Source organism: Pinus tabuliformis, chromosome 3_2, assembly GCF_031772625.1.
Source record: "Pinus tabuliformis cultivar Carrire ecotype Pingquan chromosome 3_2, CPIR1, whole genome shotgun sequence".
In the NCBI taxonomy this organism is placed as follows: Eukaryota; Viridiplantae; Streptophyta; class Pinopsida; order Pinales; family Pinaceae; genus Pinus; species Pinus tabuliformis.
In genome coordinates this window covers 31,465,148-31,493,069 of record NC_142302.1, presented here as the reverse complement: position 1 = coordinate 31,493,069, position 27,922 = coordinate 31,465,148, and the positions used below count along the sequence as shown (strand labels likewise).

General features: G+C 37.0%; 1 protein-coding gene across 1 annotated transcript; it reads right to left on the bottom strand.

The window, feature by feature from the left end:
- Positions 1 to 4,989: 4,989 nt before the first annotated feature.
- On the bottom strand, positions 4,990 to 5,619 carry LOC149179662 (uncharacterized). The gene has a single exon (XM_089413613.1). It carries the CDS (start codon positions 5,617 to 5,619, stop codon positions 4,990 to 4,992), a length of 630 nt encoding a protein of 209 aa, XP_089269739.1.
- Between the last annotated feature and the right edge of the window lie 22,303 nt (positions 5,620 to 27,922).

Genomic DNA, 27,922 nt, shown 5'->3' with positions numbered 1-27,922 from the left:
GAGCAAAACTAGTTACAGTGATGCCAAAAACTATACATAGAAGCCTGTAAATTGCTAGCAAGCCATAGTGCGGGTTTGGGATAACCCCTTTGGAACAGTGGAAAAAAACACCTGTAGAATGCAAAACTATACATGTCATCTTGAAAACCACATACTGTCGAGCCAGAGAGACATAGAAGTAGACCACCGGACTGCAGGAACAGAACCATAACAATAGACTTCCGAGCCACAAAGAAAAGGTACCAAAATGCTGAACCATCGAAACAGAGACAGAACTACAAAACCATAAGAGACCGGACCTGAACAGTGACTAAGGAGAAAAAATTGAGAAGTAAGCATCACATGTGGACATCCTGTTTCAGTGGCTCCTCGAATACTGGGCAGGCATTACCATACTAGAATCTCCATCACGATCCGCTTCATGCTCTCCGCTGCCACCTGGAGGAACCAACACAGGACGGGCGCTACTAGAGCTGCCAACTATGGCAAGCGAGATGGTGGCATCATGAGAGCAGCCACCTGGTGGCTGAGAAGCGTCAGGATTGGCCTCCTCACCATGCATATCGCTACACTTATCCTTCTTACCTTCACCTGCCGAAGACTGCCCCGAACCAAGGCTGCCTGCAGTTCTGAGAATGCCCAGAGGATTCTCTGCCACAGTATTCGTAGGAGCTTGACTCTGAGATGCTTCCTCAGAGAAAAGTATGGTAATGTTAGCCATGATTATGGGCTTATTCAAGTTACTCTAAGACTTAAAGTGAGTCGTTTGCAAAGAATTATGCGGGAAAGGGCTACGAGTAGGGCTGAGCGAAGGAGAATTCGCTTGGGAAGAAGACAGAGAGACAGGGGATAGAAGCCAATCCACAAAATGAGTAGTTTGAGGCCACGCGTGGCCACCTCATCTCCCGCCATGTTGGCTTCACATACAATGACGGACCATGGCTAGGCGGCCAGGGGACAACATAAAGGCATAGGAAACTTTAGGGGAGAGCCCCGACTGCATTGAAGGAATCTGGGGAGGGTGCAGAGAGGAGGAAAGAGAATGGGATATGGACGACCCAAAATCAGATATAAGAGCAACCAGGAGCCGGCAATGGACACCTGAGACCAAACTGCTGCACCGGAATCCTGCATTCAGCGGGCAGAGGTTACAGGACGGGAAGCAAACAATGGGCTTGAAGGCCGAATACTCCATGATAAAACCAGCACCTTCTTTGTCTCGGTCGATGTGTGCATTAAAACCAAATTGAAGATGGACCTGCTCGCACCCTATGTGAGCCATCAGGATCCATGTGAAGAGATGGAGAATAGCGCGGGTCAGCAGGTGGTAAGGCCAGGCGCCGTCACTCATAAATGGCACCATTAATGCAACTGAAAATCACCCGCATCTGGGTGCTCTTCTGCTCCCTGATTCATTTCATTCTTCACCATATTTTGGTAATCCATGAGTTGAGATGTTGAGGCCAATCTGGAAATTGAGCCTGTGTGAAGTTCTAAGCCACTTTCAACTCCAATATTAGCTAGTAAATCAGCCACTTTGTTACCTTCCCTGCGAATGTGCTTGAGAGTGATCGCCCTGTGAGAAGAGAGCCAGATTTTAATGAGTTCGAGCCGCTTCGCCATTCTCCAGTTGCTACTTACTTTGCTTGAAGGAGTGCCTTGCATAATTTTGGTAACCATATTTATGATGATCTGAGAGTCTCCTTCTATAATAAGCGGAAATAATCCCTTGTTTTGAGCTAGAGTAAGACCCTGCAAAAGGCCTTCCAGTTCCACCAAATTATTGGTGTCCCAACCTCTTGATCCTAAAAAGATAAGAAGAGGAACCCCCTTGTAGTCTCTGAAAATTCCTCCAAAGCCTGATTCACTTGGGTTACCTTTCGAGGCCCCATCAAATTTTAACTGGAACATATGCTTGGGAGGAGGGATCCACTTTTCAGGAGAATGACTCGAGGAAGAAGTTGTCCCTTTGGAAATAGGTTCTTGATTCCATTGAAGGTTCGAATTGTTCCAAATATTTTGTTCTTGGGGAATAGAGGGGAAGTCCTCCTGGTACCAAGTATGGAGAAGTAAGGTTTCCTTAATATTTCGGCAAATCATATTCCATAGATTCTCTTGGGGCACAGAGAGATCCTTGAATATTCTCCTGTTTCTCTCCTTCCAAATGGTCCACATGAGGAAGCCTGGTATAAGCTTCCATAAGAAGTTTAAGATCTTTCTTTGATAAGGATTCCGATCCCAGTGGCTGACAGTAGCTATGATGTCTCCATGTGTTCTACCTTCCTTTTGGCACTGAAAGCTGACTTTTTCCCAGAGCTTGCGTGCAATAGGATAGGAGTGCATAAGATGCTTTATGGATTCCTCTTCTTGTCTACAGATCGGGCACATTGAGGGCCCATGAAAGTTCCTCTTCCCAAGATTGTGCCAAGTGAGGATCTTGTTTTGACAGAAAAGCCAGAGAAAGGTCGAAATTTTCGGCCAAATATTAGGGTCCGAGACTTTGCTCCAGAGTGGGTTTTTAGTCATATGATCCTTAATTATTAAATTATATGCTTCCTTAGTGGAGTAGGTACCTTTTTCTTCATAACCCCATCTCAAAATCTCTTTGTCGTCTGAGTGCTGTATTTTCCTCTTCATTAATTCTGTATCAACAATTTGTTGAGCTTGTTTTGTTCCATGTCTTAAGATTTGATCCGCCTTAATCCATTGCCTATAACCATGTGTTGGAGAGGGATTCCAGAATTATTTGACTTTGTCATAGGCCTGTATGTCCTGCTCTGGGAGTTGCATATGAGAGATTAGATCCTTTAGCTTGGGTTGTTGCTACCAAGAATCTTCCCAAAACCTTGCTGTATAGGCATCCTTGACTTCCCAAAAACTATGTTGTTGAATTAGATTTCTATGTTGCTTGGCTGAATTGTAGATTAGGGAACCCATGCTGACTTTTGATATTCGTACGAGATCTTCTGTTGGGTGATTTCTAGCATATTTTGCTGTCCATAAAGTGGCCCATGGGGTAAATGGCACAATAAGCCATTTCCACCGAATTCGAGCCCCCATGACCACATTGCTGTGATAGGGATCCCTTAGTCTAGTTCCCCCGGCGCACTTTGGAAGGCAAACCATGTCCCATTTGACTAGGGACCATTTGCGGCCTTGACCTGAATTGCCCCATAAGAAAGATTGATGGAGACGTTTGATTTCTTTAATAACCCATTTGGGAGCAGCTAGGATCGAGAGGAGATATAGCGGCATGGACTGAAGAACAACTTTAATAAGGACAAGCCTACTTGCCATATTGACGGCCCTATGAGTCCATGAGGGGAGGCGGGATTCCAATTTTTCTAAGAGGATCTTGCAAGAAGAGTGCTTCAAGGTTGAGGAAATCATGGGAGCTCCTAAATAAGTAGAAGGGAGGACAACAATTGAAAAACCAAGAATGCGAGCTATAGCTGCTTGGGTAATTACAGGAGTATGAAAAAAGATGATTTGGGATTTGACTTTGTTGATATTGGCTCCTGAGGCATCCGAGAAATCCGTCAATAAAATTTTGAACTGACGAACTTCTTGGATGGAAGGATGTCCAAAAAGCATGTTGTCATCAACAAATTGCTGGTGGGTGAAAGTGGAAGAGTTATGAAAAGACAAACCTCTTAGAAGCTGTGAATTATGAGCGGTTTTAATGCTTCTTCCTAGTCCTTCTGCCATAATAACAAAAAAGAAGGGAGAAAGAGGGTCTCCTTGTTTGATTCCCTGAGAATGATGAAAGGGGGAGGAGGGAATGCCATTTATAAGAATCAAAAAGAAGGAGGAGGAGATAAGGCTCATAACCCACCTAACTGAGGGAGGCACAAAGCCAAAAACAGTAAGAATTTTTTTGATGTATAGCTAGCTTAAGCTATCAAATGCTTTAGAAAGATCAATTTTAAGGAGCATACCTGACTTTTTGGATTGCTTCAGAGAGTGGATAATTTCATGGGTTAAGATGATGTCATCCATAATCCGCCTACCTTCGACATACACATATTTCTCAGATGAGATAATTAGAGGGAGCAGTAGTTTGAGTCTGGAGGCGATTATTTTGGAGACAATCTAGTAGATAATGTTGCACAGGGTGATAGGCCTGAATTTGTGAGGAGTGTTGGGTTGATCTTCCTTGGGGATAAGGGCTATGAATGTAGCATTCATTCTAGGGAGCATCCATCTCAAGGTTCTCAATTCCTCAACAACCTGCCAAACTTCCATTTTGATCAACTCCTAGAAAGAGTGGAAAAAATTTGAGGTAAACCCGTCCGGTCCAGGCACTTTCCCATCTTTCAATTGACAAACTGTCGCTTCCACCTCCTGTAAGTCTACAGGCTAGAGAAGGAGTTGTTTATGCTCCTCTGCAGTAACTGTAGGAATGTTCCTTGTAATTTTTTCTATGGCCTGTGATCTATCTATGTGGGGCTCCTGATGCGCTTGCTTGAAATAGTTTAGAAGTTTGCTTTCAATTTCTTCATGTGCTTCCACCTTAACACCCTAGTCATTCTAAAGATGAGTAATGTTATTATTCTTTCTGCGCTGGATTGTGGTACTATGAAAAAATTTTGTATTCTTTTCTCCATCCTTGAGCCATCTTATTCTCGATTTTTTCCTCCATAGTGTTTCTTCCTGTTTTGCCCTCTCTGAGATTTGCGATTCCAGATGTTTTTCCTGTTCTTCCAAGTCCTTTTATCGGCCTTCGGTTATAATCCTCTACTGCAGCTGTTTCATATCCTTATCGAGGTCACTCTGAGCCTTGAATATATTGCCAAAAGAGGTATGGTTCCATTTTTTGATCTTTCCCTTTAGATGCTTAAGCTTCTGCTGAAATTGAAGCATTTTTGTACCATTTGGAGGAGAGAAATTGTTCCATTTTTTGTTTATCAGATTGATGAAATCTGGATGAGACATCCAGAAAGCTTCAAAGCGAAATGGTTTGTGGGTTGTCTTACCAGGACGAGACCATTAAAGGGAGATTGGCCAGTGATCTGACCTTGAGATCAGCAAGATGTAGGCTGCAAAATCTCCGCCTATATGAATTGCGTTGTCTGAAAGTAAGAATCTGCGTAGACAAGAGGCTATCTGATGCGTCCCTATTCTTTTGTTGTTCCAGGTGAATAGTCCATTGTTGAAGGGTATGTCTATAAGCCAATTGTTCTGAATGAAATCTTTTAGGTTGTTCCCTTCATCATTTCCTCTGTTCCTGCCTCCCCTTTTCTCTTCCAGCCTGGTGATCACGTTGAAATCACCCCCGGTGATCCATAGTGGGTGCATCATATCCGTGTTGATAGCTGAGAGGGTTTTCAGGATTTCTATCTTGTGCAGGGCATCCTGGGGAAAATACACATTGGTTATAAGCCCATGTATATTGGTCCCTATTATGTGAAAAATTGCTTGTATGAAATTCTTAGTAGCGTGGAAGTTGTTGAACATAATGGTACGAGCGTCCCATAAGATTTCTAAGCCTCTAGACGCTCCATCAGCATCCACAGCAATTGAGAGACCTCCTGGCCATGCTTTTGTTGCAATTTTTTGCAGAGCTGTTGAATTGCATTTGGTTTCTTGCAAGAATAGGATTTGTGGTCTTTCTTGCATTATCAGTTTTTTGAGTAATCTTCCTTTCCCGGGGCCATTGAGCCCTCTGATATTCCATGATATTAACTTCATTGGGAAATGTTATGGGGGAGTTGTAGTACTTAGTTAACTTAGTACCTGCTTGACTCTATTAAGATTTCTCCTATTCAGATCATTCGTTGGAGGTATGTCTTCCTCCCACGCTTTTTGTTGTCTTTGGAAATGTGTTTCCCATCCCAAAGACTACTTTTCTGTATGCCTAGAGATTTTTGCCTTTGTGCCCTTGAGAGGATCACCTCCAAATTCTCTAGTTGTCTATCTAGAATTTTGTCATATTTTTTTGTTCTACATGCATGCTCTAGACCTAAAATGTCTAGTTCCCCAATATCTATACTTTCTGGTTCCTCATCCATTTGCTGAGATTCATTTAGTTGTTTAGTAGATTTTGTGGCTATTCTTGAGTCAGATTTTAAGTTTTCTACCTCCATTTCTTGCATATTCCATGCTTGGACATTGCCTTTCGCTAAGGATAAAGGATCTATGGGCAGAGTATCTTCTTGGATCGACTTGGTGTTTGAATGAGAAGAAATCTTTTCCTTCGATGCGTCCTTCTCTGTGAAGGCAGGATTTTCAGAGTTGCTGTCCTTTTGTCTGGCTAAATCTTCAAAGTTGTTGCTCGTGCAAGGCTGGGAGGACCTGGCTTGAGGCATATTAGGATGTGAAGCTGGCTTAGGATGTGGAGTTTTTTTCTTGTGGCTTTTCCTATAGTTGGTCACTTTGGTGAAGCCATCAGACTCAAGCTTCTCAGGTGCAGAAGGGGAAGAGGGCTTTTGAGTTAAAGGGTAGTCCCTATAAAGGTGGCCCAGGGCATGACATCTTCTGCATCTAAACGGCACATGTTCATAGTCAATCAACTGAACCCATTTAACATCATCATGGAATATACTTACCGCATCCGAAAGAGCCTTGTTAAGGTGCATGTAGACACAGATTCATGAGTAAGAGGTGTATCTTTGGAGTTTTGTTTCCTCTGCTACTTTAATAAATTCGTCCAGAACATTTCCTATTGCTTGTAAGGAGGCTTCCTCCCAATATTCCACGAGAAGTGAGTACAATCTTATCCAGACTGGAGCCCAGCTGAGGTCCTCTTTATCAGGGTTGAAGTGCTCTACCCAGCTTCTGAGAAATAGTCCGGCTACATTAAAAAAATATGGCCCTCCATCTAAAACCTTGTTCCAGTCCTCAAGACAATTAAAAATGGTTGTAAAGAACTCTTTTGGCCCCAGCTGCAGAGTGATGTGTCCTTTTGGGTTCCATTTAGCTAATATCCAACCATGAAGTGCTTTTTCAGTCGGCCAAACTCATATGAATTTTCCTATCAATGCATGGTCTCTCATAAACTGTATCTGTGCATTGATTCGATGGCCTAGAAGTTCTACCTTCGGACGTTTAGATGTCACTAGTTTGCAAGTGGTCGAGGTAACTTTGGGTTGTTCTCTATCCTCTGTTTCTGCTTGTGAGTTCAGATCCGTGCTGTCCTCTTGTGGATCCTCTGGTTTGTTGTCTTCCTTGCTCTTCCACCACACTTCATTTTCATTTTGGGGAGGCACCGCGTCCTCCCCCCGAGGGGGAACCATGAAGAGCGAGACTGCTTTTTTTTTTTTGGTATCATATTGACGTATTACTAACAATGCTTGTAGGCGATCAGTTGTCTGAAGCAGTCTGCCGTTGCAGAGATCGCATAAACCCTAGTTTGCAGGACTGCGCACCTTCGCCCTTTATTTCTCATTTTTTCTAATCCTTGATAGGATGAATTAGAATTCATCATGAGTTAATATTATTATGATAATATTAATATAATAATCATAAATATATAAATATATAATTGTTATTATTTATATAGTTATTAATAATCATAAATAATTGTCCTTTAAAAAAATACATGTAATAATTCCCTTATCCCAATTCTAATTATCATTGGATCATGGTTGTTATTATGAGTTAATATTATAATAATAATAATAAAAATATATTACCATTACATTAATAATAATATTATAACTATTATATTATTAAAATAATGTAATGGTAATATAATATAATAATAATAATAATAATATTATTATTAATTATGATTAATATTACTATTATAATATTAATATATTAAATATAAATATATGAGAATATGGTGGTTATTTTTTATATAACTATTAATAACATTAAAAATATTGTTACTTCTAAGTTCGAAGAAAAAATGTTCTGTGAGAAAGATTTAGCAGCTAAAAGAAAATTAAGTTATTATAAGAAGGTCATCAACCCCACCCTAGAAGATCAAAAGTATCTCTCTATTTTAACTAGCTCAAAGAGGAAAATTAATATAGAGAAGATTAGAACGAACTCTCATGAGCTCCATAGTGAAACAGGTCGTTGGGTTGTTCCTAAAACACCATGGATGGAAAGGATTTGCCATCTCTGTGAGAATAGGAACATCGAGGATGAAAACCACTTCCTCTTAGAGTGCCTCGTGTACAACCACATTAGATCTCTCTTTCATAATCCTTGTCGCAATACTGACCTTCCTAGCCTTTTATGATGTCAAAATTAGAGTGAGCTCGAGAGGCTTCTCTCCAAGTTTTTTTAGCATAGGAATAAAATCTTAAATAAAACTAAATAAATTTTTTCTTTAGGTCCGACAGAACAAAGTTTGGTCTCATTGGATGTTAACCATCATCATCATCAATAATTATAAATAATTTGTCTTTTAAAAAATGCACATAATAATTCTCTTATCACATTTCTAATTACTGTTGGACCATAGTTGTTATTATGAGTATAATAATCATATAATATTATTATTATTATTATAATATACTAATAAATATATTATATTATTATCACAAAAATACCATATTATTATTATTTTATATTATTATTATTACAATAATATAATAATCATGATATTATTATAATAATAATCTAATATTATTATAATATTATGATGAGTTATAATATAAATATATAAGAATATGGTTGTTATTATTTATATAATTATTACTAATGATAAGTAGTTGGTGTTTAAAAAAATACACATAAGAATTATTAAGGTGGTTGATATAAACATTATCCGCATATATCAATCACATTGGAAAATGTGGTTGTATTAATATGTATAATTCATATATGCCTATGGGCGTATATCAACTACATTGGTAAATGTGGTTGTGCTAGTTTATTATTTTTTCAAGTTTTGAGATATTCAATACAGGTTGGACATCTCCAGAATGTAGATTTATTTCTGATAACAAAATTAAGCTTTTTATTTCGAAGAAAAAAATAATCGCTGGTAAACATTACAGGGTAATTTCAGTTGGGTTATCATTTACTGATTTTCCATACATATGCAAGCCAATTATCTTCCCACCATTCTGTAATACTGAAACAATCCAATTATGTTCCCACCATTCTGTAATATTGAAACAAGCCAATTATGTTCCCACCATTCTTTAATACTGAAACAATCAAATTCACAAGACCGTTGAAGATACTGAATGTCCATGAGTTTTGAATGCTTGTAGTTGTGGTTTGCAACAGTAGCTGAAATGATTAGGCTAATTGTAATTATACAATCCAGTACAAAGTGATTGTATATTTTACTGAATCGAGTCTGATAAGGTGAAATCCTTAGTCACTAAATTGGTTCACAGTTGGAAAGAATTATATGGATCTATACTTTTAGGACGAAAAATTCTCTATGTTTCTCTTACAATTATTTATTTACTATTTGGTGTGACTGCAAAACGTAACCTCCATTGGTGTTGTTTTTTTATGTGGAGATTTGTAGTGCCAATCCATCTAGAGAATAGGGAAGGCCATGTAATTCCGCATTGGCGTTGTTTATTTATGCGGGAGATCTGTAGTGCCAATCCATGTCGAGATTCTGGAATACCATCTCTTAGCAATTATATTTGGCATGTTATTTGTAAGGACCTGCGGTCCGTGGGATGGGTAGGGTGACTCCACCGTACGAAGGAGATGAAGATGTGCGATGTTAAAAATGCACATGGAAGGAGTTGGCCGTGTGAGTTTATATGGCGGGGACGAGCTGGGTGAGTACCCGTGGACTGACTGAACGATGGATAGCTTGGGCTAGTTGTAAGGGGGCGGTCCCATGAGCTGGGTGGGCCAACCCACCTCACGGGCAAGCTGGAACATGTTTGGACAATTGGCTAGACGAGTGGGACGAGTCGGCCGGGTGGCAGGACTCGCCCCACCCATCGTATATATTGTTGAATGGATGGCGAGTTGGAGCATCAATCATTCGATGGATGATCATCCAATGAAGGAGCTCAAGCATCTAGGAGTAGGTGCGAAGGATTCAAGGTGTAGCAAAGTACGAATGAGCCGCAGCAAGGTGCAGCCAAAGATCGGTCATGCGCCCGCTCGCCGGGTAGGCTTGCATGGAGTCTTGCACGAGTTGGTGAATGGGTTGGTGAGTCGAGTGGAGGGCTACATGAAGGCGCCCACCCGACGGTCGAACGGGTGACATAGGTGGAGGGCCACACGAAGGCACGCCCGCCCGCGGTTGAACAAACTCGGCTGGAGGGTCGCACGAAGGTGCCCGCCAGCGATGAACTAGCTCGGGTGAAGGCTGCACGAAGGCACCTGTCCGATGGTTCGATGAGTTGGTGACTCGGGTGAACGAGTTGGGTGGAGGGCCACACAAAGGCGTGCCCACCCAACCATGTCGTGCATGAGGTGGGTACCCGGTGAGGGAGCCCATACATACGAGTTGGCAAACCAGAAAATTGCCTAAGTGTGGATTGTGGAGGTGACCACCGTGCAAGGTGTGCATGAGGTAGGTAGCCCATTACAAACACCCAAAGCTGGAAATTTGTCTAAGTATGACACTTGGGGCTTCTAAGGTAATACTTGTATTTTTATGAAAATTGGAAAATATATTGAAATCGGGCAGACTCATTCCATGGAGATGCCCTTCCCTTTATACTGTTGTAATTGAATACATGTGCTAATTGTCATGGATAATGAATGTGTATGGGTGTTCATTTTTATAAAGGATAATCTTAATATTTGGTAGAAAAAAACAAAACTAAGTATCGAATATTAAGGCGTAGTCAATGAACATAAGTATTGGTGAAAAGAAAGTGTTCGGTGGTGCCGCACCTCACTATAAGTGGTTGAAAAAACTGCTAGTGTAGGTGTGTGACAGCCGGTATCAGAGTTGATGGTCAGAACTGGTGTATGATGGAAAGCTGGTGCTGGTGTGGAAGTGTTGAAGTTGATACACACTTGCACTTCATGGCAGGTGGTATCAAAGCAGCTAATCTGAGTATAGGAGTGTTGAAGCTGCTACACACCTACACTATCGTGCAAGTGGTATCAGAGCTCACAGTTGGAGCTGGTACGTGACGAAGCGATAGTGGAAATTAGGGTACTTGCAGGTGAAGGAAGTTGTTTACACATATAAGTGGAATGAAGGGCTGGTTCGGTTTTGCAGGGAACTTGGTGAAACTGGTGGATGGTCTATACTAGATCACAAAGAAGGAAGCTGTTGGCAGACATGGCAGGTGAATCTCATGTTGTAATGGGTGAATCTAGCCACAATGCAACCAAGGCTTTCATAGAAAGGATATTGGAAAGAATGGAGGAATTGGAGGCCTACTGGACTTCAAGAATTGTCGTGGTCATTAAGGATCAAGAAGCCAATGTGAAGATGAGGGAGGAACTCGATGAACTCCAAACTCAATATGACTACAGTAATCTTAAGTGTACACAACTTGAAGATGAAGTCAAGGAGATTGGAGAAGAAAGAGATTCAGGTTTGGCAGAAATCTTGAACTTGAAGAAATCTCTTGATGAAGCGAAAGATGAGATCGTGGTATTGAAGAAGGTCGTGAGACATAACTCAAGTGGAGGAGTGTCTCATGTGAAGATCAAGGAACCGGAATCTTATGATGGTACAAGAAGTGTGAAGACTCTTGGTAACTTTCTATGGGATATGGAGGAATACTTGGAACGCTTGGGTCTATCCAATGATGAGACAAAGGTAAAAGTGGCTGCTCAATTCTTGACAAAGGATGCTAAGATGTGGTGGCGAAGGAGAATGGAGCTGATTGCTAGTGGTAGTGCTGGTGACATAACTTTGTGGGATGACATGAAGAAGGCTTTACAGACCCACTTCAGTCCTCAGGATGAAACATTGGAAGCAAGGATGAGGATTAAGTTTATTAAGCAGACAGGGAACCTACAGACATATCGGCGGGAGTTTGCAAGTGCAGTTCTGGAACTTGTTGACATGGCGAAGAGGGACGAGGTGTTCAACTTCATTATTGGACTGAAACCTTGGGCATGCAATGAAGTGAAGAGGTAGAAGATTAAGACACTTAAGGAAGCTTTTGCTGCTGTGGATCAATTAGTGGAGCATTATGGTGAAATTTCTAATGAGAAAAATAAGAAGTTCGATAAGCCGAAAGAGAAGAAGAAAGATGATGCTTCAAAATCAGATGATCAGTCAAAGACGAAGAAAGCATTGAAGTGCTAGATATATGCTGAACCACATACGTTGAAGAATTTTCCTTCAAGATTGAAAGTGGCCGCTATTGCACAGTCTAGTGCAAAGAAAGAAGAAGCTTCTACGGGGATGATGCAGATACTTGGAGCTGCAATTGCCATGGAAGTGGTCTCTCGAAGAGATCCTGAAAGGAACAGTTTGGAGTATGTTCAGATAAAGATTGGGGGTGATGATGTGCTCACTATGGTGGATAGTGGGGCTACTCATAACTTCATGAGTAAGGATGTTGCGAGAAGGATTGGGCTGGAGTTTGTACCAGTGAAGGCACAAATGAAGACAGTGAATTCTCCTCCTGATTCTATGCTTGGTGTAGCTGAAAGGGTGGACACAACACTAGGTGAGTGGACAAGGAAATTTGACTTCACTATAGTGTGGATTGATGACTATGAAGCTATGCTGGGGATGGAATTTTTGAAACAATATGATGCTATGATTGTTCCACATTTGAAGAAGTTGTACATTTACAATGGAAGGAAATATGTACCCATTGGTATTCCAACCATTAGTGTGACAAGACCTAATTGTAAACTAGCAGTGATGAAGATGGAGGATGAGAAGCACATGGATGATGTGTGTAAGCAGTTGTCTATTGTTGAGGCAAAGCTTACTGAACAATCACTGGTTATGAGGACACTATCTGATAGTATCTTGGATTTGTCAAGAAGGCTAGAGGAGGTTGAGGATGATGATGATGATGATGTTAATGTGAGGTTGAATGTCTAGGGGGAGGATTAGGTTGCATATCTACAGAGGATGGAGATAGAAGATCCTGACAGATGGATTGAGCTTATTAGTGAGGGTGAGCCTTCAGGCTCTACTCCCTCTACATCTGCTTAGGTGACTTAGAAGATGGGGCTCATTGTTAGCTACTCATGGTAGTGAGTCCTTAAGACAGGTTGAGCAGGTATGACAGATGATGCAGGAATGGCTTGGCATTAGCATCATGACATGTTTCAGAGGGGATGGAGTTTCCATTGACCTGAGCATGGGTGACATTCTTGGTGAGTCCAGAATGTGACAGAGTCTGAAAAAAGACTGGTGTAGGCATAAGGATGTGCATTCTTATGGTTTGAGCATGACAGTTGAACTGATCACCCAATTAGTTTGAATGATGAGGTGTGGAAGTGTGCAGAGAGATGGTGGCATTATGTTGGAGTATCTGGTGACAGTTCGCAGGATGGGACAACACATGGTGGAGACAGTCGTTTTGCATATGTTACAGGGATGTTTGCAATATATCGACTGGTTGATATCATGGACCGAGGATGAGACAATTATCTTTGATGAGATGATGTTGTTGGTGGTAGATGGTTACCAGGATGGTATATTATCGAGGATGACAATGACTTCAGGTGGAGGAGGATGTAACGACTTGCGGTCCGTGCGACGGGCAGGGTGAGTCCACCGTGCGAAGGAGATGATCTGTGGTCGAAATGAAGATATCTGATGTTAAAAATGCGCGTGGAAGGAGTTGGTCGTGTGAGTTTATATGGTGGGGACGAGCTGGGCGAGTACTTGCGGGCCAAATAAATGATGGATAACTTGGGCGAGTTGTGAGGGGGCGGTCCCATGAGCTGGGTGGGCCAACCCACCTCATGGGCGAGTTGGAACATGTTTGGACAGTCGGCTAGATGAGTGAGACGAGTTGGCCAGGTGGCACGACTTACCCCACCCATCGCATATATTGTTGAACAGATGGTGAGTTGGAGCATCAAGCATTCGACGGACAATCATCCAACGAAGGAGCTCGAGCATCTAGGAGTAGGTGTGAAGGAGTCAAGGTGCAACAATGTGCGAAGGAGCCACAGCAAGGCGCAGCCGAAGGTCGGTCATGCGTCCACTCACCAGGCAGGCTTGCACGGAGTCTTGCACGATTTAGTGAATGGGTTGGTGAGACAGGTGGAGGGCTGCATGAAGGCACCCGGCCGACGGTCGAACGGGTGACACGGGTGAAGGGCCGCACGAAGGCGCACCCGCCTGTAGTTGAACAAACTCGGGTGGAGGGTCGCACGAAGGTGCCCGCCTACGATGAATGAGTTCGGGTGAAGGCTACACGAAGGCACCCACCCAACGGTTGGACGAGTTGGTGACTCGGGCGAATGAGTTGGGTGGAGGGCCGCACAAAGGCATGCCCACCCAACCGTGTCATGCACGAGGTGGGTACTTGGTGAGGGCACCTGTGCACATGAGTTGGCAAACCGGAAAATTGGCTAAGTGTGGATTATGGAGGTGACCACCGTGCAAGGTGTGCACGAGGTGGGCAACCCGTGATAAAGACACAAAGCTGGAAATTTGTCTAAGTATGAAACTTGGGGTTTCCAAGGTAATACTTGTATTTTTATGAAAATTGGAAAATATATTGAAATCGGGCAGACTCATTCAAGGGAGTTGCCCCTCCCTTTATACTGTTGCAATTGTGTACATGTATTAATTATTGTGGATAATGAATGTGTGTGGGTGTTCATTTGTATAAAGGCTAATCTTAAGACTTGGTAAAGAAAAATAAAACTAAGTATCGAATGTTAAGGCGTAGTCCATGAACATAAATATTGGTGAAAAGAAAGTGTTCGGTGGTACCGCACCTCGCCATGAGTGGTTGAAAAACTACCACTAGTGTAGGGCCGTGACATTATTTGTGTTATGTATTACTCTTGTATTGCACAATTCACATTTTGCTCCTCTTTCAATTGTAGTAATTGACATAATTATTATTTTCATGATATGTTAGCCAATGCGTTAAAATAATTTTAACAATTATTTAAAATTGAATATTTAAAATTAGTTATTTTTATTTATTCCATTCAAAGATTTAAGACATGTTAGCCCATGCATTAAATTAATTTTAACAATAATTTAAAATTGAATATTTATAATTAGTTATTTTTATTTATTCCATTTTAAGATTTAAGATAAATATAGTAGGCTAAATTAATTTTATTAATTGTTTGAGAGTAATATTTCAGATTTTTAGTTTAATTTTACATTATTTATCATACTATAACTTTATTTTGTAATTTTATTTATATATATATATATATATATATATATATATATATATATATTATTTAATTTAATAATTAAAATTTTATTTATTTTCCACTGGGTAGAATAGAGGATGGGGTCAAGTCACTCTTTAATGGGAGGATAGTAAAAATATAATTATATTAAAGGCTCGTGTGGTCTACGCGAGATTAGTTATTTTTTGATCATAATTTCTTAATCCAGAAATTAAACCTAGCTTAAATAATTTGACAAACTATTTTTTTTAATTTATTAATGTTTTACATTTTATAAATTTATAAATTATATTTTTTAAATAAATCATATTAATAAAGGATTTTTTTTTTTTTTTTAAGTAAATAATAATAATAAAGGAAAAAACAAACCTTTTGCAAAATATTATTTTACTCTAATTCAGATTTTCGTATCATCATTATGGCTAAGAGATACATAGCTGTATGCGTAATTATCGTAATTGTATTTTGAATGGGGAAGATTTGCTTATGATGGTTGGTAGTGAATTTACTTGGAAAAGTAAATTGATATTGTTGGTTGCATTAAACAAATGATTATTTTCCACATTTGCAAAAGTAATGGAATAATAATGATTAGTTTATGTAGTTGGTTACATTAAAGGATAAAATAGAGTTATTAGTTATAATTTTTTTCTTATTTTTGGTTAAATATTAAATTTAAATATTATTTTGTATGACTACTCTTTTTTTTTGAAGAATCGCATAGATATTTATGATGTGGTTTTTTATTTTATATATTAATTTGTAATTTTTCTAAAATTATAATGTTCACTGCTTTGGATCACTTGTTTTATTGAGAAGTATTTTTGGCATCCTAATATAAAGGTGTGCAATTTTTTTAATATTTTATATAAAATTGACAATTGAACTTTAAAAAAATATTTTAATGCCAAAAATAAATTAAATATTTCAATGTTAACCTTAATAAGTTTAAATACATAAAATATTTAATTTTTCTCTTTTGCAATTTGTATTTATTTTAACAATTAAACATTTTAATATTGTATTGATTAGTATAAGGGAGATCTATTTAATCTCTTAGTTGTTTAACATGGAGTTAAAAGAAGACACACACAGCAAACATAAATTCATCTTAACTTTATAACTATCATGTTTAAAATATATTAAATTTATTGAGACAAACACTTTTTCAATTAAAAGAATTTTTTAGAGAGAATTGCACTTTAAATGAGTTGATATCTATTTTGTTTATATTTTCTAGGTTATGAGTGTCCTAAGATGACTTACATGCTTAACATGTAGCTTGAGTAGCCCCCACATAAGGGCATCTAAGCCTTTAAAAGCACATGTTCCACACATAACACCCTATCACTATATACTCTAAGCCAAATGGGTAAAGGATATTATCTTTATTAATACATAATAACTTTATAATTAAGATAAATATTTTATTTTTAATAGAAATGATTAGAAATTTCTAAAAAAACATAAATTGTAATAATCATACTAAGCATCATTTAATAAGATTAAGTTGAATGAAATTTTATTTTGATAAATTTTTCCAATACAACATCTCAACTGTATTGAGATTAGTTATTTATTTATTATTATTATTATTACTTTTAGTAATCTATGTTGGCAAAAAAAAATTGAATTATTATTATTTTTTTCATTCGATAATTTATCTTTTTGTAAGTTAGACATTCTATTAAGTGTTGATGAAAATTACATAAGAAACCAATTGTGTGTAGGCCTCACCCCAACTAGGTTTGTTTACCCTAACTATCTAATAATTACATACAAGAAAAAAATAAACACAAATCTGTTGTCCACATCCTTGTAGGCTAGTAACTCCAAAATACTCGCAAAATTAACAGAACCCTAGAAACCATACCTTCTCATAAGATGTAATGGATGTTGGATTATGTGGTCGTGCATCTGGAGGGGGAGGAAGGTGATATGTACATTTGAAATGTTGCTCCATATGCAATAGACATGATTCCAGCTTATCCATTTTCTCTTAAATAGGAGCTTTTCCACACTGCACAATCACCACTCGCTCGCAAAGATGAGCCTGAAAGTACTGCAGCTAATGGAGAGAATAAATGAGTGATTTATGCTCCTCATGCCAAGTTTTCTCCTTCTCTTCAAGCTTCTCCCATATACACTACAAATATATCCTATGAGTTGTGGCTCTTGGTGGCCAGCTACTCAAACGATGACTAGAACCATGACCTCTGCCACTTCCTCCATGCTTCACGCTGTCATTGGATCTCCCCTGATTCCCAGCAACCAAAACCTATTGGCCACACTCGTAAGGAGCTTCCTCCACCAAATTGGATGTTTCCTTGCCAACACGAGTACTCCGACATGTGGGATCCATGACCATGCCTCCAACACAAACACACCACCACCACCCTTCCTTAGCCCACCAAAATTTGTGCCGCTTCACCACCTCTACCTACCACCGTGATGGAGGAAAGCTACTATGATTGCTAGTGGAAGAGATCCCTCAATTTAACACACACACAAAACTAAGCCTATCTCAAGGTGAGTACCCCTAGAACTGCCACACGACACTTAAACACCAACAACCACCTGAACTGTAGCTAAGGATCATGCAAGTAGACAAAAACCAAAACATGGGTGTGAGGACTTTGACTCCTTGGCCTTGTTCCTTTCACCTACTGTGCAAAACAACCAATCATCCACTCATCCACCAAGCTAGATAAAACACCTACATGAACCACATAGAAACAAGACGCCCATCTAGCCCATAAGGTATCCATAATAACCAAGAAGGGATTTGAAAAGGAGATTCAAACAATACGTAGACAATAATAGATGAGAGGTTCACAACCCATTTAACAACTACAAAACTAAGGTCTGAGAAAATGACCTCTCTTAATTCCCTCGAGAGTGAGCACCATGGCACTACCTGTAATTGCAGGCAAAAGAGAATGAAGAAACACCAAATAAATCCCCTAATAAATCACCACAATGTGTAATTCTCAAAATAGACCCAAGGTATAGACAATAAAGGCCAATTCACCTCTGCAGTTTCACTCACACAATATACAAAGCAGAAAACACAAGGACCAAGGCAGGGGCTTGGTGAAATGCAAGGGATTATAGTAGAAAATAAACATGAGTTGGAAGAGCACCCTTACCCTATGAATTTTCCAAGCACTCAATCAAGGAGAGCAGCTTGCCATAATCCTTGCAAACTCGAGGAAGTTGCCCTAGATTGGAAGTTTGTTGTTTCCTGGTTCGATCCCCTTGAGTGAAACTCAGTAAGACAAGTCTCCACTTAGAAATGCCAGCTTCTAGAGAAGGAGCCAAGTGGTTGCCATAAAATCTTGTAAACTCGCTCTAGTCCTTCTGCTACCACAATAAAATCGACATTCTCCCACATGCACTCACCACCTTGATTATGTAATCTACCAATCGAGCAGGTGACTCTCTTGCCAGCCTCACATCCCACCTCTTAACACGTTGCATGTTGTGACATGGGTAGAGATACCCCACCATTGGTATTCTTGGGATCCCACACCCCCGTCGAGGATTAATTAGATAATTTTTGTTTGAAGATATTTTCATATTTATTTGCAACATTTTAAATATGTTTAAAATTTTACCTAGCATGGATCAAGAGAGACTAAATATATTGAAGTGTAAACCTATTTAATTTTAATAATATCTTTTTATAAAAACATCAATTTCCTACATCACTATAACAATATATACCTAATTTTTTTGTTTAGCTATACATAATATTTACATAGTCCACATTAGAATACTTCACTAAATATCATTATTGAAATGTTTTATTTATAAATTACATTGAATTTTTATATTTTCATTTACTTTTAATTTTATATTACTATATATATATATATATATATATATATATATAACTAACTTTCCCTTTATATAAAATTAATAAATATTTTTAAAAAGTGTAAGAAAATTTCTACTTTTAATTACTCTCTTTAAAAGTGATATTTATTTCATACTTACACCAAACTATTTTATTTATTGCTAAGAACGAAAGTGAAATTATTTGTAGTATTAACATATTATAATAATTTTCGAAAATATTTTATTTTTATTTTAAATTGGCTATTTGTCTTTACATGTTAAATATAGAAGGAATTACAAATATTCCTCATACAATTTGTAGAATGAACACAATGATTTGAATAGTTCCCTATTTTATATGACATTTTTACGTATAATTATAAATTAAAAAAAAAAAATTATGGCAATGTATTTTATAGTCTAGTGTAATGGAGATCTGTAATTTAATAGTGCTTAACTTCAAGTTGACATATGTCATTTTAAAGTAAAAATAAAATATTCTTTAAATAGAAAAAAATATTGGCTATAATAAAAAAACAAAATTAATATATATTTGGTTAGTTTTAATTAAAAACATTATAAAATATTATTAATCTCATTTTCACACTGCACACTCCTTTGGTTGTTAATATCACAACATAGTATGAAGAAAAAATATGTATAATTCTTACACTTTTTAAGAAAATTTCATTATAACACTTAAATAGAATATCTAAATATTCATGTTAATAAATATATTTCAATTTCAACTCTACATAGTGAGAAAGAAAAAAAATGAATTTTTTTTAACCATAATAACATTATTTCAATATACGAAAAATATGAATTAATTACTTTTCTATAAGTTAAGAGGGAAATATGTTATTCATTCAACTATTAATATAGATATGTAGCATTTAAAAATACTAATAAAAAAATAAAAATTGAATGTGGGTCATATATAACATATTTCAATAGGTGAGATTACATAATATTGAGGCCTATTTAAAGAGATTTTAATATGGACAATATAAAAGATAAATAAAATATTTTAATGATCATGTTAAATAAAATATGTGAATATCAACTATGGTTTACACTCTAAAAGAAATTTAAAAATTTGCATGTTAAGAAATTTATCTTTCTTGGCACTTGATAAAGATTCCATATTTAAAATGGATATATATATATATATATATATATATATGTTATTCATATGATATTAAAAATAAATAAAAATTGAATTAAATAAATAAAAATTCCAAAATACACACATACATATATTGTAGCTATACGTATTATCATGATAGTTCTATCAGACTTAGGAAATACCATGCACTGAGAGGATTAAATATATTTAACTGTAAATTTCTCTTCAAGTCTTTATTTTGAAAGAAAATGTGCATAACAAGAGATTTAACCCTTCTAAATACATGATAAATTTGATATCAAATGAAATTACTTTGATTAATAATTTAATATATAACTATAACTTATAAAAATATTATTTATTTTATCCAACAATCTCTTGTAAATTATAAATTTTGTGGAAAAAATTATAAGATTCTAACAAATTAAGTAAAAGCCCAACTTGTATTTTTTCAAAAACATCTAGTAAATAAGAAATGATAAATAAAAAATACACATTTTAACTATTATTACTATTCACCACACTCTCAGAGTTATTTGACCAGCAGAGTTATTTGACATTCGATTGCATTCTCTGCCAATAATAAATTTATTAACATTTAATTTAATAATAATTTTTTTTAAATAGTTAAAATGATAAATTTTGGATAAGTTTGAACTTTAACCACAATTTTAATTCTGAAATAAATTTTATATGTAAAAAAAATATAAACTAAAAATCATGTTAATAAAAGAAATTGGAAAATAATTAAATCTATTTATCAGAATGTATTTTCGATTAACCATATTTTTGTTTTTGTCAATTTTCAGAGCCATCTATTCTGGTTCATCCCTACAGTAAAAATGAAAAACCAGATATCATCTCACAACAAAGATGAAAAACTAGATCTGTCATTAAATATAAATAATAGAGGTTTCTCAGGTCCCAAAAGTAAACACTAGAAATTCAATTTAGTAAATTAAATAATTTCAGCTATAAGATGAAGATTAAAGTCTCTGTTTTTATTTCCATTCCATTTTCATGATAGTATTAATAAATTTATTAATAATAAATTTAATAATAAATTTGTTATATAATGAAAATGATTAAATTTGTGATACATTTGAATTTTAACAATAATTTTAATTCAAAATAAATTTTATATGAAAAAAGAAATGTAAACAAAAACCCACGTTAATTAAAAAAAAATGGAAAATAATCAAATCTATCTGTATTTCCATTTCAATGATAATATTATCATGTGTGTATTGTTCAAATATTTAATCATGTTTTCCTTTGATTATGTTTGATGTGCATTATAAACAAATCTACAGCTATAATATAACTATGATGAGATTTGATTTTATTCTTTCATTTGGTTTCAAATAAAAAGATTTCAATTTATCGCTTACATGGTGCATTCAATACACACATCATGCTTTCCATGTAAGTATATCTATAACTATGACGAGATTTGATTTTATCCTTTCATTTGGTTTTAAATAAAAAGATTTGATTTGGTTTTAAATAAAAAGATTTGAATTTATCGCTTACATGGTGCATTCAATAAACTACTTGAGAAGAAATTGCTGTAAACCCTCTTTAGGGGAAGCATTCACTATTTGTTGAAGAAGAGGGCTGTTTGTTTTTGGTAGTTAGACCAGTCAATGCACCTAGTGAATGAACCTAAGCTTCTAAATGAACTTTTTTTAGTTACCCTTCTCTATTTTTGCGTTTTTGGTTTTCTTTGTAATTTTTCAATAACGAATGATGTACCATGGTTTCAAGCCCCTTCTTCCAACATCCATGAATCATCAAATCATGTCATTTGTCATTTGCTCGGAGTGAAACAACAAATCAATGTCTGCCCCCCATTATTGGACAGACAGGTTGGCTCTCTCCACGAACATCCTGGTGTGTCTCATTCCCATTATTCGCAATGGGTTTACTGGATTGGAATAAGAGGAGCGGTAAGGAAGGGAGAACTGAGGAGAGATTGAAACGCAATTCACCCTATCTTCAGAACGGAATGAATGCGACCCAAACGAATAAGCTCATTGCTCTACTACTTGTGATATACAACTGGAGCCACCATAAAGGAAAATATGCACGCCCATTATGTATGGATGGGATAAGGTCTCGTTGATCATTGATCAAGTTTTGACCTACATGTCCGTGTGGTGATTTACAGTATGAGGTATTAATTGATCTTCTAGAAGCAGTGTGAGTGATACAATCACCACTGGAAGGGTCGTCTAATATTATTGACCTATTCTCGTCCCGCCTTTGGTCAAACCAAATAGTATGACAATGATTATTGATTCCCAACGAACCTATATCTGCTTCCACGACTCATTCATATATTCTTCAACACTGAGAAATAGCCAATCGTTTGCTGGTATTTCTCCGGTGGATAATCATTCTTATTGGCATGGGTTAAAGGTGGTCGGTACAGCAATCCGTAATGCCATAATGCCACAACTGCGTTTTCCATAATGTCATAATTCCATCGGTGCATTGAGAAGTTAGAATTTTTCAGAATAAAGTTAAAGTTAATTGTTTGAGTTTGTTATGCTTCGACAAATATTTGAAATAGTTATAAATTTATATACCTAAAATGAAAAAGACAATTAAAATGCAAATTTCATATCTAGTGACGAGGTTGTCCATCACAAATGTTTATCAAACATGCATGTAGTTATAGGAATACATTATAATTCAACAAATTGAACAAACTTTTAAAACTGTGATTAGAAACCTAATTAAGATAATCAATTTTAATAAGATTTTAACAAAGCATAACAAAGTCTAATAATGTCTATTTCTAGAATTTCTCCATGATGATGCTAACACTCCCCTTTAATGGAGAAATGTGTTCTTTGCAACACTTAACTGACTTCTACATATTTTGAACATTGTTTTTCCAAGAGGCTTTGTGAAGATGATAGTGATATTTTCATTTGTATTAAAATAATATAGATCTATCTCATTTAATTGCATTTTTTCCTTCACAAAATGATGTTGGATCTCAATATGCTTTGATCTTGCATGATACATAGGATTTTTCACTAGTTCGATGGAGTTTTCATTATCACATTTGATAATTGTTGGCATTTTTTGTTCGTATTCCACATCTTCAAAAATCTGTCTCAACCAAAGTTCCTCACAAGTAGCACTACATAAGTCATTGTATTTAGCTTCAATTTATGAGAAAGAAACAATGTGTTGTTTTTGTTGCTCCATGACACGATCCTAGATCTAAAGCTGAATGCATATCCTATGGTTGATTGTGTGGCATGACGACTTTTGGCTTGATCTGAATCGGAATGACCTCGCATCTCAACATCAAATTCACCAATATATTCTTCACCAAAATTAGCATTCCGTTTCAGATATCAAAGGACTACATCTCTTTCTAGTGACTTTCATGAGGCTTGGCGATGAACTCACTAAGGATGTTGGATGAATATCCTATGTTCGACCTTGTTGTACTGAGATAGTTTAGACTTCCTTCCAAGTGACCATACAGTGTACCATCAACCTCTTTTATCCAATCATCACTACATATTTTAACATTATATTCTAAAGGAATTGACACTACCTTAGTTTTTATTCATATTGGAACTTTGAAGTAGATCCTTTGTATATTTGATTTTTGTGACCAATGTATAACCATATTCTCTCAATATTTGAAGATCTAAGAAATAATGTAATTCACTAGGGTTTGCAATCTCAAAAACTTGTGGCAATTGTATTTTAAATTCTTCAATGAACTTAAATGCATTGCCTCTTATATTAGGATCATCAACACACATGGAAATCAAAGCTACATGCCTCTTTTGATCCAATGTGATATATAGGTTAGGATCACTCTTAATTTTCATAAAATATTTCTAAAGAAAGAAAGAAATTAAACTTCTAAGAGAAAAACTTGGTCCATATTGGCTATATTATATAAACCTTTAGGGGTATCCCATTTCTTCTTAGACATCTTGCAGTGCTTGATATGTGGAATAATAACGTCATTCTTGGATATTGTAAGAAGCAATTTTTTTTTTTTCTTTTCTCTCAAGTCGTCCCAATCTGAAACTGAGTTTGTGAGGGCTACAGGTTTTTCTTCATGTTGAGATACAACGAGGAAAACATTTTCCCCTTGGAGCAATGTCTGGAGCTTGAACTCCAAATCCACATAATTTGATTCGTCTAATTTGGTTGCTTGATTTAAATAATATTTATTCCATTTTTTTATCGAGTTTGAAAAAAATATTCCCTAGCTTGAAATCAATAAATGAACTTCTACGAATTTCTTCCTCAAAACTTAGTTGATGGTAATATGCTCCACCACATTTTCTACTCTTAACCTCCACGAGTGTGAATCTCCTTCACTACACCTTTGGATGGCCTAATTCGGATGAGAGAGGAGGGATAAGAGGCAATCTGGAATATTAATAAAGAGGCCAACATTTGCTTCACTCCTACAACTCTTGCAGATGCACAAGATTGTATTCCTTCTTGTAGCAGGAGGGAGTAATAGGCTGAGTGGTGAAGGCCTTCCTTGACATCTATGGCAATGGAATAAATATGGTTAAAGCCTCATAGAATATCTATGACATCTCTAATTTTATTTTGTAGAATTGAAACCAAACATTTGTCTTTGACGATATTTTTTAGGTGTTCAACAAATATAATACTCATATTTTCACCATTACAACTATTGATTTCATCTTTGAGATTATTTTCACAATGATCTCATACAAATATAAATTTGGAAACTTAGATGCTTAACATGCATATGGAAATTCAATTCCTTAATTGATGGGCAATTATTATCATCAGAGGCAAGGATTTTTTTTTTACAATGGGGTGGGGGACACACTATGCATTTATTGCCTCCTCTTAACCCTATTCTTTCTATAACTAAATCAACTTACTAAAGTGATAACACCAATTTCAAACTAGAGGTAACACTCTCTTATGACCTTACTTTGGCACTCTTCATTGTGTAGCAATTGTTGCACCTTTAATGTAGTGATAATGCCTCACAAAAGGAAAGATAGAAGGGCGACATAAATGAACTTCTCACATGACGTACACTTAGTTAGTGATGATTCTTAGCCTTAGCATATATACAGAAGGTGTGTGAGTATCCATAACATGATGCAACCAATTCCACACTTCACGTAGGTAGACAATGCCTTGGATTATAGTGGCACAACATAGCTCCATAACTATCATTGAAATTTTCAACACTTTCACTCAATTGTCATAACGGTCCTCTCGCACACACAATTTTCTTGCACAAACTCATACTTCCACACAAATTTACTCACCCACTCACTTAAATCACATTATAACCATGCACTAATACCAAGACAAATTAATGAAAGACAAAGATATTGGAGACAACGATGCAACTCATAGGTCAGAAAATGCTCACGTTAATAGGCTACCCGTCACTCCCACATTGGTTAGACCAATATCCTCTTACACATATAGGAATACACTATGGTTTAACAAGTTAAGTAGACTCCTAAAAAAATAAAATTTGAAACCTAATTAAGACAATCAATATTAAATAAAAAGAAGGATTAGCCCGCTTGAAGGAGGCGCTCTTCATTTTGATCTAGGGTTCGAGTGAGTGTTTGGTGCTGGTGACCATGGCGGGTCGTGGAGGAGGGAGTTTTGCTCCCACCTACAATCAAATAACTGCGAACAGAAACAAGGAAACTAATTTGCATCCCTTCAAGAAACCAACAGAGGGGATAACTGAGGACACTAACACAGGAAATATCAAACCTCTCGAACAAAGAGAAAATCACGAGGAAGATAGTAGGGAGAATAGGAAAGATGGCAGTAGTCAAAAGATACACCTATAAGGGTGACAGGGGGCTGCAAACCCAAGTCGACCATCACTCCTCAGGTCATTTTAAGTGACCTAGCGCTATAGGTGCACAGATATCACATGGCGGAACATGCGATCATATCCAAATTTATGGGGACTTGGCCGACGGAGAAGGCCTTACATGCATGGATAAGGAACCACTGGAAACTAAAAGGGGAAATAAACCTTCACCTTAGATCCAAGGGTTTCTTTATGGTGGTGTTCATGCGCTTAGAATATAAAGGTTAAGTCTTCAAGGGAGGAGCCTATTTTTACACTATTGCAGGCCTGTACATGCGACCATGGGTTGTCCCAGAACGAGAAACGTTCACTTCAATACTGGTATGGATAATACTATACTCCCTTCCTTTAGATTATTGGCTGTCGGAGTCTCTAAAGGCTATTGGAAATAAACTAGGGCATTTTATAAAGACATCAGATGCGACATTAAGAGGCAAATACACTTCCTTCGCCCGGATCTGTGTGGAAATGGACCTATTTGGGGCACTCCTAGACGAGATCATTTTAGAAGTTTATGTTGAAGAATGGATGTAGGTGGTGGACTATGAGCGTGTCCCATTTAGGTGTCGTAAGTGCCATGAACATGGGCACCTATAAAGAGACTGCCCATTAAACAAACTGGAAAGCAACAAAAAAACCACCATAAGAAAAGATCCCGAGGTTTTCACTAAGGTGGGGGGTAAGGGGAAAGGAGGGATAGAACAGAAAAATAAAACCAACGAGGACGGACAACTGATCCATAATAGTTTCAAAATCTTAGAAGAATAAATTAGAAACAACAGGGAAAACCAGAAATTAGAGACTAAAACCAATGAGAAGGATAGGGATACTAGCATGGAGGACATACCAAAGAACAACCAGAAATAGTATGATCTACCGAGCATTGTGGAGCTTAGCAGGGACCATTAGATGACCCCAAGTGAGGTGAGAATGGAGGATCATGAACTACAGGAGATTCTTGAGAAGGAAAACTTGGATCTAGAAAAGCTTCTGGAGCAGGGTATTACCAAAGGAGTTGACTCCCTGCCAAAAGAGGAGTTTGACAGGGTTCAACAACTCTTCCTATGGAGATCCCAATCGAAGAGTTCTGGAGTCAAAATAAACCATGATAGCCAGGAAAATAGAGGGATGAAGACAATGGAGGAAACACCGTGGCACTCTTCCAAGAACCCGGGCAGGAAAACAGGAAGGAAAAGACAGAATGAGTTGCTAACAGAATGTGGAAAACTCATGATCAACTCAGGTAAGATGAAAGATCTCACTAGTTACTCTTTTACAAACCTTTATTAATGAAGTTTACAATCTGGAATATTACGGGCTTAGGAAGTAAAGGGAAACAAAGAAATCTCAGCAATAGAATAAAAGAAGAAAAACCAGACATGGTTTTCATTCAAGAAACAAAGTGCTCGATGGATAAAATCAGAGAAATACATAGCAAATGGTTAAGTAGGTATGAGTACGTAGAGGTTAAGGAAGATAACTCATCAAGAGGGATTCTTACGCTCTGGGATCCCCAAAAACTTGGAATCGTGGATGCGGAAGCGTCTAGGTACTATCTTTCATTAGTAATACAACCTGTGGGCAATAAGGAGATTTACATGATTGCAAACGTCTATGGTCCTCAAAAACTAGAAGACAAACTCAAGCTTCTCACTTCCCTTGAGGAGCTAAGAGAGAGATATCCTTATATACCTTGGATTCTTGTAGGGGATTTAAATATGATAAAATCTCTTACAAAGAAAAAAGGTGGCACCAGAACACTGGGGAGAGCCTCCATTGCCTTCCAGAACTTCATAAATAACATGAGATTAGTGGATGGTGAAACAATAAATGGCACTTTCACCTGAAACAACAAGAGAGGAGGGGAT